Source organism: Symphodus melops (assembly GCF_947650265.1).
Source record: "Symphodus melops genome assembly, chromosome: 13".
NCBI classification, from domain to species: Eukaryota; Metazoa; Chordata; class Actinopteri; order Labriformes; family Labridae; genus Symphodus; species Symphodus melops.
The window spans coordinates 14369709-14386721 of NC_136703.1; the positions used below are offsets into that span (position 1 = coordinate 14369709).

The 17013-nt window shown below is 41.3% G+C and overlaps 1 protein-coding gene across 1 annotated transcript in view; it reads right to left on the bottom strand.

Moving 5' to 3' along the window:
* Positions 1-16112, bottom strand: part of LOC306833692 (low-density lipoprotein receptor-related protein 1-like) — an 87405-nt gene extending 71293 nt beyond the window's left edge. Inside the window, exons 1-2 of the mRNA XM_079359155.1 lie at positions 15475-16112; positions 3365-3505 (exon numbers count right to left, since the gene is read on the bottom strand). Of these exons, the coding sequence (XP_079215281.1) occupies positions 3365-3505; positions 15475-15547 (214 nt within the window). The 5' untranslated portion in view covers positions 15548-16112. The remainder of the gene's footprint in view (positions 1-3364; positions 3506-15474) is intronic.
* Between the last annotated feature and the right edge of the window lie 901 nt (positions 16113-17013).

The following is a 17013-nucleotide window of genomic DNA, read 5'->3' on the forward strand; positions in this document are numbered from 1 at the left end:
AGCCTGCTGATTGCTATCTCAGTGTGTACCAGGGGCTACAAGAGGGAGGTGCACTCTGGGGGTCTTTGGGCTTTAATGGCCCCACAGCTGGCAACATGCCCAGACGCTAAATTATCCATTTATGATGTTTAGTCAGGCTGAACAATGTGAAAAAATGCTAAGGATGCTAGCACGCATCATTGATTCTTAGCATCAACTTCCTCTACAACCCCAGCATGTCAGCACTTCATGTGATGCTGCGTAACAACCCCGCTACTGTGGGAGAAGTCCGTCTTTAGCTTCTGAACATAATTACAGCCCGTATGAATGGTTTTGGAAACGACAGGCAATTAGACGTAGAGACAGTGAGATAGTGAAGAGTATGCTTTCTTCAAGCGTGGGCACCAGAGGTGTGGAGATCAAAGATCCACATCAGACAAAAATCAGACGTTTCCAACTCCCACCATGCCAACAGCAAGTGAATTCATGAACACTGTAAACAAAACAGGTGCCATTTACCAGAAACCAAGGTAATGCTTAAGCCAAATTGGCTTCAGTCATTTGTGGGGGGTTTCAAATTGAATCACACTAGCAACAGGATGAGTGGAAGAACAAAGGTGGAACGGTATTTTCACGTGCCCTTTATGAAATGATGCATGTAAAAGTAGTAGTCGCGCACATCCAGTTAGGTGCCTGTCTCAAGGACCAGTATCAAGGAATAAAAAAGGAGACTGCACACTTGCTCCCTTTTCGTGCATTTTATTGTAAGCGCATCCCGTGAGTAACGAGCTTCTCACTGGATGTGCTTACAATAAAATGCACGAAAAGGGAGCAAGTGTGCAGTCTCCCGTTTACTCTTTAAAATGATGCACAAGTCTATCAAAGAAATGTAGCTCTACGTCGGTTGCATGCACCGTCATAGTCCCTGATTTACACAAAGATGAGGCTGTTGGGCAATCGCACCCTGTTAGAAGTGTAGCCAAGCAGCCACAGGTGGGAGAGAGGAAGAGTATATAGGAAGAGAAATGTTTTTATGCCTTGTGAAAACTCCCTGCCTATCTGTCTGAACCCAGCCCGTAGTTAGTAATTAACTTGAACTGGAGATAATGTCGTAATTATAGTAGCATACGCCACTCTAATTCCCATCAAAATGTACACACACACTACGAGACTGTGGTCAGGAGGCATGTTGGAGCAAAACCCTGTGAAGCTGGGACATATCGTGGATCTCTTTCACTGTCATACTCTTTTCATACTCTGCTTTTATAAACTCTGCAGTTGATAACAGAATGGTTGATGAACCGATGACACCCGAGGCTTTTCAAAACGAAACAAATAAGCAAAACAAACTTTCCCAAGTGAGCCAGAGGTCAGTGCCACTTCAAGATGAATCAAAGTAAAAGCCTACATTTCTACATTCCACATTCGTAAGAGTTCAGAGCAGCGTGGTTGACAGCGAGCAGGTCAGACGTGTCTCTCTCTCTCTCTCTCTCTCTCTCTCTCTCTCTCTCCAGGAGGACAGAAAGCAGACGGAGGACCTGCAAACTGTATCACACCATTGATGGAAAAGACAGGATGAAGGAAAAAGAATGGTGCATTCCACTAAGTCACAGTAGGATTTTAAATAACCCTCAGTCATACTCCTCCAGACTTTCTTGTCTCCATCTAAGCTGGCTCAGACTCTCCATTCCAAACACCACTCACATTAAATGAACAGATCTGTGGATAAAACCACAGCCTGGCTGCCCGTCCCTCTGATATTTAAAAAAGGTGCCTTTCTTTTACATGTGCTTGACGGCAAACACAAAGTGCTTCATTGGTGCATTAATTAAATTAACAGATAGTTACGAGGTCTGCCTCAGTAACTCACATAAACAGAGAAGGGCTTAAAGTAAAGGTGAAGAGACAGGCAGATTAGAGCCTGTGACGCGCGGGTAATTGAGCAGAACACATCTTGATGTTACGGTGGAACACAGCTCTCCATCTCATCATGCAGAAAATGAATCACACCATTGTCTCTGCCACAAAATTACATGCAATGGAAAATTCACTCAGTTAAGTGACTTGGTAAAAAGGCCAGAAGCTTGATTGCTCCAGCTTGCTTGAATGCGTTACGTGGGTCACACATGCATAAAATTGCTCATGTTTGGTGACTGCTGAAATTAACAAAACTTTTAATAATTAACCTTTAATCATTTTAAACCATTTTTTTAGATACATGCTATAAATTCCCCCTTTTAAAGAAGGGCTTTCCTTCACCTTTGTGAAGAAAAATGTTCAGCAATGCATCAACCAAATTCTTTCAAAGAGATGGGAGAGGATTTGTCACTGACAGCATCAAAATGACGCTTCTCGGGTTGTCTAGTAGCAGACTTCTTAACAATGCCCATCATCATTCGCATGCACCAAATTTGGGGTAATTTTTAGTTTTCCATTACTAAAGATTGCAGGCAAAAATCCTGCACAATGCTCCCTTCATTTTGCTCATGGCAGCTTTTAGCTGTTGAGATGACTGAAGATCTGTCATTTTTTTTAAGCGATGGTACTTTCCATACAGTCTATCGTGTTATAACAGATCACGTCATTTCAAAACAAACTGTAGCCGAGTATTGAATGTTGACAACTTTAGATGCATTCTGTCTCCTCCAAGCTTTCTCACACATTTTCAACCTCTAATCCTTTGTTTTAATACTTCAATGTGTTTTCATCCACAATAACAAGTCCTTTAATGCTGGGTGTCAGCTGCATGTCTATGCCTGTCCTAGACTATTGTGAGAATGCTTTTGGCATGACAGATGTAAGGTGTGGCACAGACAGACAGACAGTAAAAATCACCATTAGCGCCTTCATATAAACAGAGGACAGGCTTTTACCGGGGAGGGTTTATGGATGCAACGGCAGGATGGAGAAGCCGGCAGATGTGAGTGGCTGGGACAAGACTTTTAGGGCCTGAACCCTAAAGAGTCCAGACAAGAGCAGACACATCCGCGAACACTCAGACTAAACACGGCCACATAATTAGAGCTATAATTCAGCAGAACAGCCAGAGAGCCTGTGTCCTTTGTGGAGAGGGCATAACCTTCCCTCTTATTCAAGGCTAAATCAAAAAGACGGAATACTGCGCTATTGAGTCTTCAAAGACATTTAGAGGTAGTGTCTTATAGCATCAAGTGCAGCAATAATAATGTTGGGACATAAGGTATAAACATATTTGGTGTGAGAAAGGTTGATGCAAATTAGCTCCAGAAAAAAAAAAGAAGCTGAGTGAGGCGGTAATAATCCTTGATGCCAATAACCAAGCGTTTGGAAAGAGAACATGAGCTGAGGAGAGAAGCCTGCTGAGTAGAGATAGTTTTAGTAGCTGCTTTCATGAAGCTCTACTCACAGATATCTGGCGATTCGTCCGAACCATCTGGACAGTCCTTTTCCCCATCGCAGCGCCAGCCTTTGGAGATGCAGGTCACCTGGTCCTTACATACAAACTGCTTAGAGCTGCAGGTCTTGGGCTGGATGTCTGTTTTGGGAGCTGCAAAAGTAAAAAGAAAAAAAAAAAAGACAAGTTGCCATGAACTGGGGCCAGGAATTTTTTTTTGTTTTTTAATAAGATGCATTAGAAGCCCAAATCGATGGAAAACAAAAAAAAAAAAAAACCAATGCGATAATTACGAGCAGATGTGTTATGTTTCTCTTATGAAGTCCTTTGAAACAGCTTTTCTCTTAGTTGCCAAATGTACATCGGAAATGTCCAGCACAGATCTTAACCCAGCAGGCCAGGGAGATATTCCAGGGTCGACTTAAGTTTATAATGCTGCATTTGTATCAAAAGAGCCACAGGCTCTCTTCAGATAAAAAGTAACTCTTACTCTACAAGTTTACAAGCAACAGTGGGGCCTTTTAGCTCTGGGTTTGTTTGTTGTTTCCTCTCTTCTTACTGACATCTCATTTCTTTCCGGGTTTTTTTTTTTATTACTCTGAAGGTGTTTTTCAACTTTTACCACAGAGACTCTTTCATGTGTCACAGCGCAGCTATAACTGGGCATTCAATCACCGTCCGGCCCATGGGAAACTGCTCCGTGCAGTAGTTCTGGGCAAGTAAGTCAGCACAGATTGTTGAGGTGGATCAGAGGCTCGCAACACCACAGCAACACTCATGATGAGCCATCAACAGTGCAACGCTGCTGACGTGTTTCAACTCACATACACCTTGTTCTACCTAACTGGTGTTACACCAATCTGTCATCACTGAACCGATCACTTATTTTCTGCCACACTGGGACGGTCATCAAAACTACACTAAACATTAAACCCTTTTACACAGGCACTCTTGAAACCCGTGTTCCACATGTCCCACGCTGACGGAAGGCGCGCGGGGGGGGGGGGGGTCTCAGTAGTTAGAACATGTGACATAAAAAGGATGATCACAGTGTAATGTTTAGAACCTATCCAAGATGGCAGATGTTTTAAAGGAGTCTGAGTATGAAGAAGAAGAGAGTTGAAGCTCTTCATTACATGCACAAAAGCCCCTCACCTGTTTCACACTGTTCAAAGGGTATACACGTTGTCACTCCTGCCAGCGTACAAAATCTCCTGAATCACATTTGCTCACTTTGATTTCTTGGAGATACTTCAGGAGAGTGCTGGTAAAAAAAAAAAGTATCTAGACAGTGAAAACTGGTTTTGGAACTCCCAGAGGTTTAGTTAAGGGCTCAAGTTTACGCACGTCTTGATCATTCTGCCGCAGCCCATATACAACTGAGGGGAACTTCACATCTGCTGTGCTAAAAATAATAAAACAAAACACTTCGATAAATCTGTCAATATGTTTCTTATTTCTTTTCAGTGTTGAAAATGGCTTTTATTAAGTTCATTACATAAAATGTATAGGAATAAAAGTGGAAAGGGTTTAAAAAAAACTGTATTATGTATGAGAAATAATTAAAATTGGTTGCTAAATATATACACATATATGTACATATATATACATATATGTACATATATATACATATATGTACATATATATACATGTACATATATATACATGTACATATATATATATGTACATATATATATATATATATATATATATATGTACATATATATATATATGTACATATATATATACATATATATATATATATATATATAACCTAGAGATTCCTGCTTGTATTCAAGTGGTCAAAATGTCACAAACGCGAGCGTACACTCACACACACACACACACACACACACACACACACACACACACACACACACACACACACACACACACACACACACACACACACACACACACACACACACACACACACACACACACACACACACACACACACACACACACACACACACACACACACACACACACACACACACACACGGGACCATCAAGGCCATTTCAGGCAGGAGGTTGTTACAGTACTGTTGTGCAGTCTGTCTGGATAGGTCTCATTGTGATTCTCTGCAGGGACTGAGCCTTCTCTCGCCCTGGATGACTTGCCTTCCTACTGACTTGGCAGGCAGGGAGGTGCTCGGGGTGGGGTGGGGAGCAGCGCAAGGGGGCCGGGATGTGACTGAAATCACAAGAGAGCACGGGGCTAGTGTTTCATTGCAATCACGTTCCATTCGCTGTCAGGCGAAAAGGGTTCAGAGTCTGATTCTTTTTTCTATGAGACAGTGAAGTAAACAGCATCTAAACAATGAGACTTCTCAGTGTCAGGGTTTTATAAATACAATCAGTCGCTAAAAAGGGACGCAGGGATCAAATCACAGCTTTCCTCGTGTGAATGACACCTAGATATCCGAGGAGATTAAGGGAAAAAGAGCGCTGGATTTTAAGATGCAGAGTGTTCACCTTGTTCTTCTCCGCACACAACGGCAGAGGCGAGGGCTTACAAAACGTAATTCAAGTGATGCAAGAGGATTACATTTAAATTCAGTGGTGATGTGCCACAATGCTAAGTCCAAATTAAATGTCATAAGATGTGTCCAAAAGTAACGTTTTAAAGATGAAAGTAAAAAAGAGACAGCTGTAGAGGAAAAGATCGACAACAGAGCATGAGTCAGCTTTAAACCCTGACACGTCCCAGCCACACAAAGAAATAAGTTAGTTGTGGCCTGTAAGCAACTTGCTAGTTTTTTTTCTCCTTTCAGCTTCTCAGTGCCCTCGTACATCTTGCATGTTGGGCAATCCACTGAATTTTCCAGCGCTTATATGATGCAGTTTAATATGCCTTTACAACCAACAACCAAACAAACCAGCCCTCAGAATACAGTCCTCGTCTGATTCTAAAACGCATTGAAATCTCCTACAGGCTGCTCTTTGAGGGCATTCACTCCATCCCTCTAGTTACCAGTTTGGCCCTGTGCCAGTTGTTCCCGATGAGTGGGAATAAAATACTGGAAATAAAACATTATGGGTTCTAATTTTATCATCGCTTCACACACCAGCATGAGATGACCGCAGAAGGAGAACCTCTGAGCCTAATTGGAGGTTGCAGCAGAGGAGGGGTCCGAGGCTTGGTTAAAGACTGGCAGCCTTCCACCTCAGCAGACCTCTTTCAGAGCCCACTGAAATACCTCAAACAGAGATGTCAATTGTTAATTCAACTTTCAAAGTTGCCTTTTTCACCCCCCTTAAGAGTGACTGCCAAAATGCTTACAATTTTTTGGAGACTCCAAAGCAGGCTTGGAAGTTAAATTATTTGTGTGCAATTCACCGACGAAGGCAATGAAGAAGGCATTTATTGACTCCTGGGATTGAACCAACAGCAAACACCAATCCCACTGACTCAGGGCACCTCCTCAAATTACAGAAAACTCTGTAAGCCTGCTGCGTATGCTTACAGAGTTCCCTCCTGATAATGCTATTCCATCTAAAGCGGCCCCCTGCCTGTTCACACTGCTCTGTCTAAATGGCAGTAAATCCCACCAGATTATACCCCTATCCACAAAATAGCAGGATTATCATGCTAAAACATAAAATGTCATTCTAATCTTCTGCTTATGAGTATAAAGTAAAATCCGTTTGGTATATCTGCATCCGTTAGAATAAGAACACCTCATTAAAAAACAACCACTCAATTGATGTCTATTAAATAAAAAATGCATCTTTTAAGCAAAGAAATTTAGAAAATGTCTGACAATCCATATTTAAAATCCTCCATTTTCATTGACACAGGAAAACAACGAGAAAAATCATTGAATATGATAAGCTTGCTGGTTAACAAAAATATTTTTTATTAGGTTTTTTTTTTTTTTTTTTTACAGTTGCCTCCGTCACAGGTCTGTCGTTTCGATATGATGCGATGTCATTGTGTTGTGTTTAAAACATTTTTATGGGAGCATGACACAACAAAGGCATTAAATATGAATGCAAAGAACGTCCTTCAGGCAACTGTGAGACAAAGAATTCCTAAAGTCCAGCATGCTGTAAAAATATCCCACAAATGTGTCCATTAGACATGGGATTATGCGTTTCCAGCCAACTAACCATCTAATTATCTACACTCAACTAAACAGCTTATTTCAGTTTTCACGCTCTGACTTGGAGACGGAGCGATTCAAGGACATTACATTTGGGGTATTGGGGTTTCAAATGAGAAATGACAGACTGTTATTCCAATGGTGACGGTATTTAACAGACAAAGATTTATAATGAAAAACTTTTCTGAGACCCTGCTCTACATGGACCGACAGACAGCTGAGACTATGTATTCATTTTTTAAATGTCTTCATTTTAAAAGGAAGGGTTGTGGACGCCGGTGGCGCAGTGTCACTGCACGCGTACCCATGCCTGTGGCCGTCCTTCCCACATGTCTCTCCCACCTTCCTCCTCCTCTTCAATAAAGTGCTATGTCAACTAGGGATGTCCCGATACAACTTTTTCACTTCCGATACAATACCGATATTGCAGCCTTGAATATTGGCCGATATCGATCCAATACCAATATCAGTACGAATCATAGATACTTTTATTACTTATTTTGTATTGTGGAATGTTGCAAAAGGCTTTATCAAGTGATGTTACTCAAACAGAGAACAACAGTCAGCAATAGCAGGTATGAGAAAAACTGAACTGAAAACTTATTACTACTAACTAATTACTACTAACTAATTAGAAGACCCTGAAAAATAAACTGAATAAATCCAATAAAAAAACTTTAAAAAAAAGTCTGTTATATGGTCTGCTTATCGGAGCGCTTATTTATAAGATTTTAGATGCAGTCTGATAAAATCTGATACTCCTTTATTGGCTGATATCTGAACGATATCAATATCAGATCGAGGCACCCCTAATATCGACATGCTTCACCAAAGAGCAGATGGGATAATATGCGGGGGAGCAACACGGTCCGATGGTGGAGGTTGGGCGTCGGGCCACACGGTCTGAGGGCATGCTCATGACAACTGTGAAAGTGCATTTTCAGTTTTCATGTGGACAAATATGTTTTGGAGAACTTTGTGAGTGTGGACAGGATTAGGAAGAGGAAAAACTTTGTTTTAAAAAATACCTGCCTACGTGTGGAAAAGGCCTGAGTTACTTCCTTGTATATGGAGTGCCAAAGCTCAAGTCAGCTGACCTGCTTGTATTTTGAGCACTGGGCTAGTTGTATAGTGTATAGCACACACTGTATTTCCTTATGCTGGGCTAGTGGAGCTCTAACCTGTCCAAACAGTGCATGCTGAATTGTCCATAAGCACCTCACATGGCAAAAAGCATTAAACACAGACGAGTGAGCAAATGTATAAAATTGTACACAGAGCCCAGCTCTTATCAAAATGTCCCTCCTGAGAGCTTAATAAAAAGGGGGGGGGGGTACTTTTCAGGCTCTCATGTCACTTACAAAAGAGAATTTTCAGATTTTCAGAAGTTTTTTTGGTGAGTAAATGCTGTTTTGACACCAACTCAGCAGCCAAGCAATGGATGCCTTCAGACACCATCACCATCTGGGACAAGAAATTGACCCCAGCGTACACCCCTGATCTATCTCTCTCAACAAGAGCATCCCCGTATTATAAATCAACTCCAGATCCATGCAGCACGTTCCAGCACCTCCTAATTGACTTCACATCCATCACTTTGCCTCCAAAAGACAATCTGGAACATACGAGTGGTTTCATACAAAGAAACCAAACCCGTTTCACTTTAAATTTGGAGCGCTTTGGAAATTTACTTTGGTCTCTGTATGTTGCAAGACCGACATCAAGCTGTAAATTACTTTATAAAGTTATATTTTACAAAAAGCACATGAACAGCAGCACGAACACAATGAAAACATCCACATGCAAACTGAACACACGGTGAAGAGCAATGTTCACCAATCGACAAAACCAACAAACCGAAGCCTCTTGTGGATTATTTCTTGGCCGAACAAATAGTTTCCATTAAATGCTTTTAAAGGACAACAGTGACAACAGAAGAGTGACATGATTGATTCAATGCATAAAAGGGACACTGGGTTTTGATGGCCCAACTGTGTGCAATGAAAGTGACTTCCTTTCCTTGTCCTCCACTGGAGGACTCAGGTTTTCCAGTAATTCAAGAATTGAGAAAAACAGGCGATATGTAATTGGTCCCCTGAGTTCAACTTTCAAGTGAACTGTCTGTGATAAAGTTAGCAGGATTAGGAGGAAAAAAAGAAGTAAGAACCAACCATTAAAACCAAACCCGAAGCACAGGGCCGAGGGGAGAGCCAAAGTGTATGACTTTATTGATTATTTATATGGAGATGGCGCATTTTTAAACCAAAGTCTGATCCTTTAAGATGTTAAATGTGGAATATGTTGGGATGTAGAGTGCAAAACAAGAGTGTCTTTCCTTGCCCACTGCTGGAGCTATTGAATCAACTTCTTCAATGGCCACTCTGTGCAGTGCCCAACCATCCAGTGGAAACAACTACTTAGCTTTGTGTCAAGCCAAGCCACAGCCAAGCACTGGAGCACTTTAACCGGCTCACAGTAGACACATAATGTCCAAGGGCTATTCAAGTTTTAATCCACAGTGTAGCCATTTTCAAAGAGGCTGAACGTGCATTAGCAGCAGAAAGCTAGGTTTGAGTTAGTACCCACTGTTGTGCCTTAAAGCCTTGTTTTTGTGTCACTGCACAACAAAAGGGTGCAGCTTTGACCTCAGAGGTAACCTGATGAGGCTCTGCAGGATGTCACAGGCCAGAGCAGTAAAAGACACCGCAGCAGAATGGGTGAGTGTGATTGATGAACATGAAGATGAATGTAAATAAGCAAATGGTGCCTTCGAGAGAATTCCCCTACGCCCACCCTTTAGTCCCTGCAGCTCTGCGAGGGGAAAGTCAAACCAGATTCAGCCGTTGTAAAAACAGAATTTGGGAGTCTCAACATGAAGGCTGGATTGTATCAATCGAGGCATTCACATGCAACTGAGATGCCGGTACATCTTGCCTTAGCTTTGTGTGATTACAGTATGACCTGAGGATTTCATTCAGCTGAAGGTTGAGATGTTTCTGTGATTAAACGCCAGTCAAGCTGTATGATTACACTTCACCTAAAAGAGGTAGGATGAAAGAAAGTTCCTCGTGTACTCGTTTGTATAACAGTGTGAAAATGAATAGTCATCCACTTCACACCTTAACAGATGAACTCCTTATTCTCTCGACTATGTGATACATAAAACCTTCTCTCATGCAGCATGAACTACAGCAAGCAAACGTCATTTTGCCCTCATTGATGAGCACATAGTGTGCTCAAAAAAAGGGACACATAGCAGAGTATTGCAATGGACTGGAAACTTCACAGGGAAATAAAAAGGGCTGTGGACCTTAGCTAGCAAAGCTAAGTCAGAGATTAGACACAGCAACACACCCTCCAATCTTGATAGCATTGTCAGAGTATATCCAGCTGGTTCATGGTTACACACAGCAGTTTTGAGGTGATAACACACAAGGAAACGCAAACGGAAAAGCTGAAAAAAAAATACAGAAACAGCAAAAGCCGTAACGTTTTTTTTTTATAAGGGAATGAGAAGGAGCTTATTTTTTTCCAGCAGTTTCTGAACATGTCTTTTTCTAGGACAACATCACAAAACATGTCTGGTTTGAAAACATTGGTAATTGAAAGGCAGTCTTATATACACAACGTGTTATCAATAAAAGTGAACATCTGGCATTAAAGAAAAATAAAGACAAACAATCACATTTACTATGAATGTCAGATTATAGTTTTGGTAGCAATGAATAATTGATTCCATTGCTTGATTGTCCTAAACACCTTCACGAAAATGTTTAATGTAAATACAAAGGCATCAATCACAACAATGTGATGTGTTCTAAATACACATCAAACTTGACGGGATCCACTCAGCGTATATTATGCCTTGCATTTTCAGCAGTACTGGTTGTAGCCTTTCAAATGACTGTTTAACCACTTTAGGTACAGCATATAAAGGCCTTTTCACATTAGGGTAGACTTCACAGGAGGATGTCAGTCATACCTGCTGGCTGCTGGAGACACAATTACTGGCTTTGGCAGAAAATCATGAGATTGTAAATGATGTGATTTAAAGAAAGTAGATCAAATCTGTGGACTTTCCACTGTCCAGTCCCCTCTATCGCTGTTTATTTGATTTTTTTAACGTGATACAGAGATACATATTGTGAGCAAGCGCCTTCTGGAAAAGAATTTTTCAGGATCATTATTGAATTAAAAACCTACAGCGTGTTGTTTTGTTTTATGAAATACAAAGGATAAGCTGTTTTTTTATGTTGCATGTTATGGATCTAAACCATGTTTCCACGTTGATTTTAACATAATGTTTCCACACAGTATTGTATGTGCCTTTAGTGAATGTATTGGAATTTGTGATTAGGGAAGAGAGGGACAGTTGGTGGTCAGCTACTGTACAGCACTGTTATTCTGGAACAAGCCATCAAAAGGGGACATTTACATGGTGTCCTTCACAAGAGGACTACACGCACAATCAAGCAGTGTGTTCATATCTTTGCAACAAAAAAGATAGCATAGATGTGTTTCTTCTCCGTTTACAATGACAAACCAAGGACTCAGAGCCACATCTAAAAGAAGAAAGCGAACAGCTTTGGCACTTTGCAGCAGCCCATGAAACTGGAATTTTATCTCAGTATTTGATCCTCTCATCTGGCCAGCCTGGCCAGGTGTGAAAGTAACCCTGGATTACTGTGATCAAATCAAGTTTCTATTCAAGCAGAAAGCCAGCAACATCAGCAGCATCCCAATTGTATGAGAGCGCTAAGGCCAACACATAGGACCCAATGCACCAAAAAAAAGCAGCCACTACAAAATCCTCCAGAAAGTGAAAGATGTGAAAGTTTGCGTACTTGTGTGGTCAGCATGAGGCATCAGGTGAGGAGTTCACCATTAATGATGTCAGAGAGAAACAGGAGTCACAAATTCTCACAGCTGTGCAAGGTGTCAGGCAAACGTTGCAGGCCTTTACCGCATTTGAACAACCCTGCGTGCTCTCTTTATGAAGTGTAAAGAAAAACACATCTGCTTCCTCATGTTCCAAACCAAAGATGTGTTATGTTATTAACTGGGACATATCATGAAAATGAATTAAAGGAAAAGCTTTACTGCATAACAAACCTGATTATCACCTGCTAGGAAAAAAACCCCCTATGCATCTTAGAGTTGCCTTTAAACACACCCACACATTTTTGCTCAAGAAGCCGATCTGTTCCGTTTTTAGGTCTTAGCAGCAAGAGAGTGTAAACAGTGATGTAGCTCGCAGAAAACACCAATTACGGTACACCCCTTCCATTCACCATCAACAAAAACCCTTTCATGTGCAGTCTCGAGCCTTTAAAATGTGAGGTGCAACACTGAAAACATTTATGTTAATCCGGTTTCACCCCCTTCACAGTTGATTGCAATGCAGTGCAGGAAGTAGAGGGCTAAAAAAAATGCGGGATCTTTTCTGCTGTTGCAGTCAAGAAAAGAAGAATCCCACCCTCTACTCTTATCATTTTACAAACATTTTCACTGGGTCACTACCAGAATTCAAACCACCTGCACACAAGCTTAAAATAAAAATGTATCTCATTGCCGAAGAAAGAATACATGTCACTCCAAATATCTGCCTTTTTATTCTATATTTCCTCAGAAAAAATATATAAGGAAAAATCTGTGTTAGCTAATAAGAGTGCTTCAACAGGAGCCTCAGTTGGAGAGCTACAATAGTCCCCCGTGACCTCCCCCTTGAAAGGGCTAAAGGAAGCACTCCACGTCCGATTACCTGTTCAATTTGTATGAGGGATGCAGAATCCAGTCAATGTTTTTTGTGATATTTCTGAAGAAAAGATAAAGCCAATAAAAAGGTCAGGAAAACAGAGTGTAGGCTCCTTAGGAATTCAACCTCTTTAGCCTCTGACCCACATTTACACTTATCACCAACAGGAATCCTCTAACTCTAAGGGATCGTGAAGTTCTACATGTAAGCTCAGTAGTAGTGAAGTTATCCAACATGGACATCTTGAAACTCTCACTACAAACAGTAAGTCAATCATAGAGATTGCATTTACCAGTACATTAAACCCTGTTCTGTCAAAAAGCAGGATATTATTCAATACTACAAATAAATACTGAAGAACTGCTGTATTTTCTGAAAACTGAGTCAGCATTTATTTAAGTGTTGTCCTTGCCAGTAAGTATGACTGGATTTTGTCAGTCATTATGAAGCAACATAATTATGACTTCTAATCAACCCTAAAGATCAATCAAAGGGTTATAGCCAATGTTTAACTGTTGTCTCTGACCTTCTAACCTTCTAACTAATCCTTTCCCATTCGGAAATTCACGCTCTGGCCCGTTGGTGATCCAGACAAATCCAGTCCAAGGGGCTTTTCTTTAAGTTAGCATCTGCTCACTTGACTGTTTCCAATCCTTAGGACAACCAATGCTCCCAAAGGAGGCTGATAAATCATCTGTTTCTGATGATATAACAGATATACATCAATCCCTTACCCGACTCCCCATGTGATGTAACTACATGTCAGTGTCAGTGTCCGAAACTGATAGTCTGAGTTGATTTCACTCGACCCGCCCTCACCCTCTGCACTTCAGCTAGTCCCTCCCCCTCTCGCAGTCACATTTAAGTTGGATTAATGGTCTCCCTGTGTCCAGATGTTACATACTGATGGAGGAGATGGGTGGAGCTTTACTGCACTTGTAACCTCAGTTATAGCTAAACAGCCTCCATCAAATTCCAATCAAACTTATATAAGTTCTCCCAACGCAAAAAAACATCAGGTCCAAGTTCTGTAGAGACATTAAGAGTAGAGTAGCTGACTTCTGATGAAAAAAGGGTTTAAAGTGTTACTTTTCTCCTGGCATCAAGGAAAATAGATTTCAGAAAATGTTTCTCTGTATACAAAGCTGGCATGTAGGAGTTGGATTTTAAACGCCATGAGTGCTTTACAACCAAAACATTTCATATAATCACTTACATCATGAAAGTATACAGGCTAGTCTTAGTGTATAGCCTACAGGCCTAAATATTCACAGTACTAGGCTGTGTATTTGCAAAGTCAGTAGAAAATGGGAACAATGCAATACATTTAAAACGAATATGCTTCATGTGACATTGTGTTTGCCTTACAGAAACAGTCGGCAGTAAGCTCAACAGGTCTGCAAAGAACTGTCACAGGAGCAACGGTGCATTTAGGTCTCATTATTACTATCAGAGATTCGGAAGTATTAAGGAGCTCCTGGGACGTAACAGGATAGTCGCACGACAACGCATATCCCAATCAGACAAGCAGTACCTGACTGTCACTCCTAAAATGTGATTTCCAGCCGGCTACACTGTCGGTGCACGTTGGGACATGCCGCGCCATGGAGATGATACCTTCACGGGCAGACGGCATTGTTTTCTCATGCGCCAAGTATCTGAAAACAAACATGAAAGCTGATCTGACCGACGGGCCCCTTAGGTTTGATATGAAACTCAAGCGTGCTGCTGACTCGTATTTGTTAACACACAACAGCGCGTTAGATTATTTAGAATGACTATCAGCTGTAGCCCTGAAGAAAATGCGCAAGGGGCAAAATGTGCAGATGTGTTTTTTTCTGTTTTGTTGCAATCACTTAAAAATGATATTGTTTCCATGAAAAGAGACACTCAAGCTAAATGTACTCGTACCATCTACCTGCTGAATATTTCAACAGTAACCCCACTGTCTGCTATCCTTACAGGCAGGCCCTTTCTGTCTGCTCAGACAGGAGCACTGCTTCAATCGCAGACACGTTTTAACGCCAACACAACCAGCACACTGCTTATTTGTGCGGTAGCCTACTTTGCCCGATCAAAGGCTCTCCTTAATATCGATCTCCTTGTCTGTTCCAACGGCTGTGGCACCAATGTTATTGGCTCCAACTCTAGTGAGTGCAGGCCTGTGCACAGATGGGGAAAAAAGTGGTCATGCTTTCTCGAGGAGGCTTTCACAATGCAAAAAAAAAAAAAAAAAAAACCACAACAGGCTTTCTTACCTACGGTTGCACCGTCAGGAGAGGTGATCTCCAAGCAGAGTATAAATCCCAAGTAGAACCACTTCATTGCCATCTCCTGAGCAATGCTCGATAGCACTGCTGTTAGAAAGGAACGGAGGAAAAGTTGGCTGGTTTAATAAAGCCTAACAACCCGATCAACCACCTCATCCGAACCCCTTCAATGGTCCGGGTGCAATTGTCCGCTCAGTTGCACCCTCAACCCCGCACGGTGGCTGCTTCAAACAGGCTCCAGCAAAACAAATAGGACTTGCTACAGCCCGATAAGGCTATAGACAATGCAGTCGCACAGTCATGTATATTTGTAATTGATTATCGGCATTCAAACATGATGCACAGTGAAACCTCAGTCTCTCTGTGCTGGTTGGGGTCTCTCGCTGGTTCACCACACCATGCCACCAGAATCGTCCACACGTCCAAAAAGCAGTGCAGCCAGCCGCCGGTTCCGTTTAGTTCATGCTGTGCCAAAACTGAAAAGAAAAATTAAAAAGTAAAAGATTATTTTCTCCTCGGAGCACCAATGCCCGCCTGTGCTTGAGGTTGCATGAGTGGATGGTGAATATCAAGAGAAGCTCCAGCGCTGTGAACGAGCCCGTGACGTAAGCTCGACTCCTCAAAAAAAAGGGATAACGGTGAGAATCGTCTGCGCATGCTCACACACACCTCCTTTTCTCCTATTTCATGGGCTTTTTCATCAACAGTCGAGGTACTAGGAGAGAGAGGCAGCGCTGCCTGCAACTGGCACCACGGCTGGAGCCATGTTGGCTCAATAATTAGAAAGAATACTGACGCTGTACAAAGAAGAACTCCCATAACGTCAAATGAATATTAAGTTGCGTTCCTGCAAACATTCACACCGCTTGCAGTCTTTAACATACCTGCTTTGCTACCATGAATATTACCTTTAATTCATCACCGCAGCTCAAACTTATTTTGTTGATTTGATCGATCATTTTGTAGAAGAATCAAATCACTTTCAGAAAAACTAATTCAACATATATATATTTTTTATTTTACTACAGCCTTAAAAAAAATTACAAGCCTTTACTTCTAAAATTGTATAATCTCATTGTTATCTTAAACATCCGTGAAATGACATTGTCTTTTAAAATGAAGCCATATTGTGATTTGCACTTTGTTCAAAGGTCAAAACAGAACGACTCAGTGAAAAGTTTAACCAAAACTGCTTCGGAAGACCTCCAATCTCCATTGAATTACGCCCCCTAGTGGTTTAGAACTGATGACACATGGGCACATTTTTTTATTGAAATTGATGTGGATGTATGTTTTCAATAAGCCAGTACAGCAGACAGCATAACACCTCCACAGCTGTTAAGAAAGGTAATTATTTAGAAAATGTAACTGCACATTACTTATTGCGTTTGGTTAGGAAAGATAAAAGTAAAATGACCTGAATCCTTTCATCAGATTTGCATCATATGCCATTAAATCTGCAGAATTTACTTAATCCCTATTAAACAATAGCAGTGACATATCAACACATCCTGGGATATTTTGTAA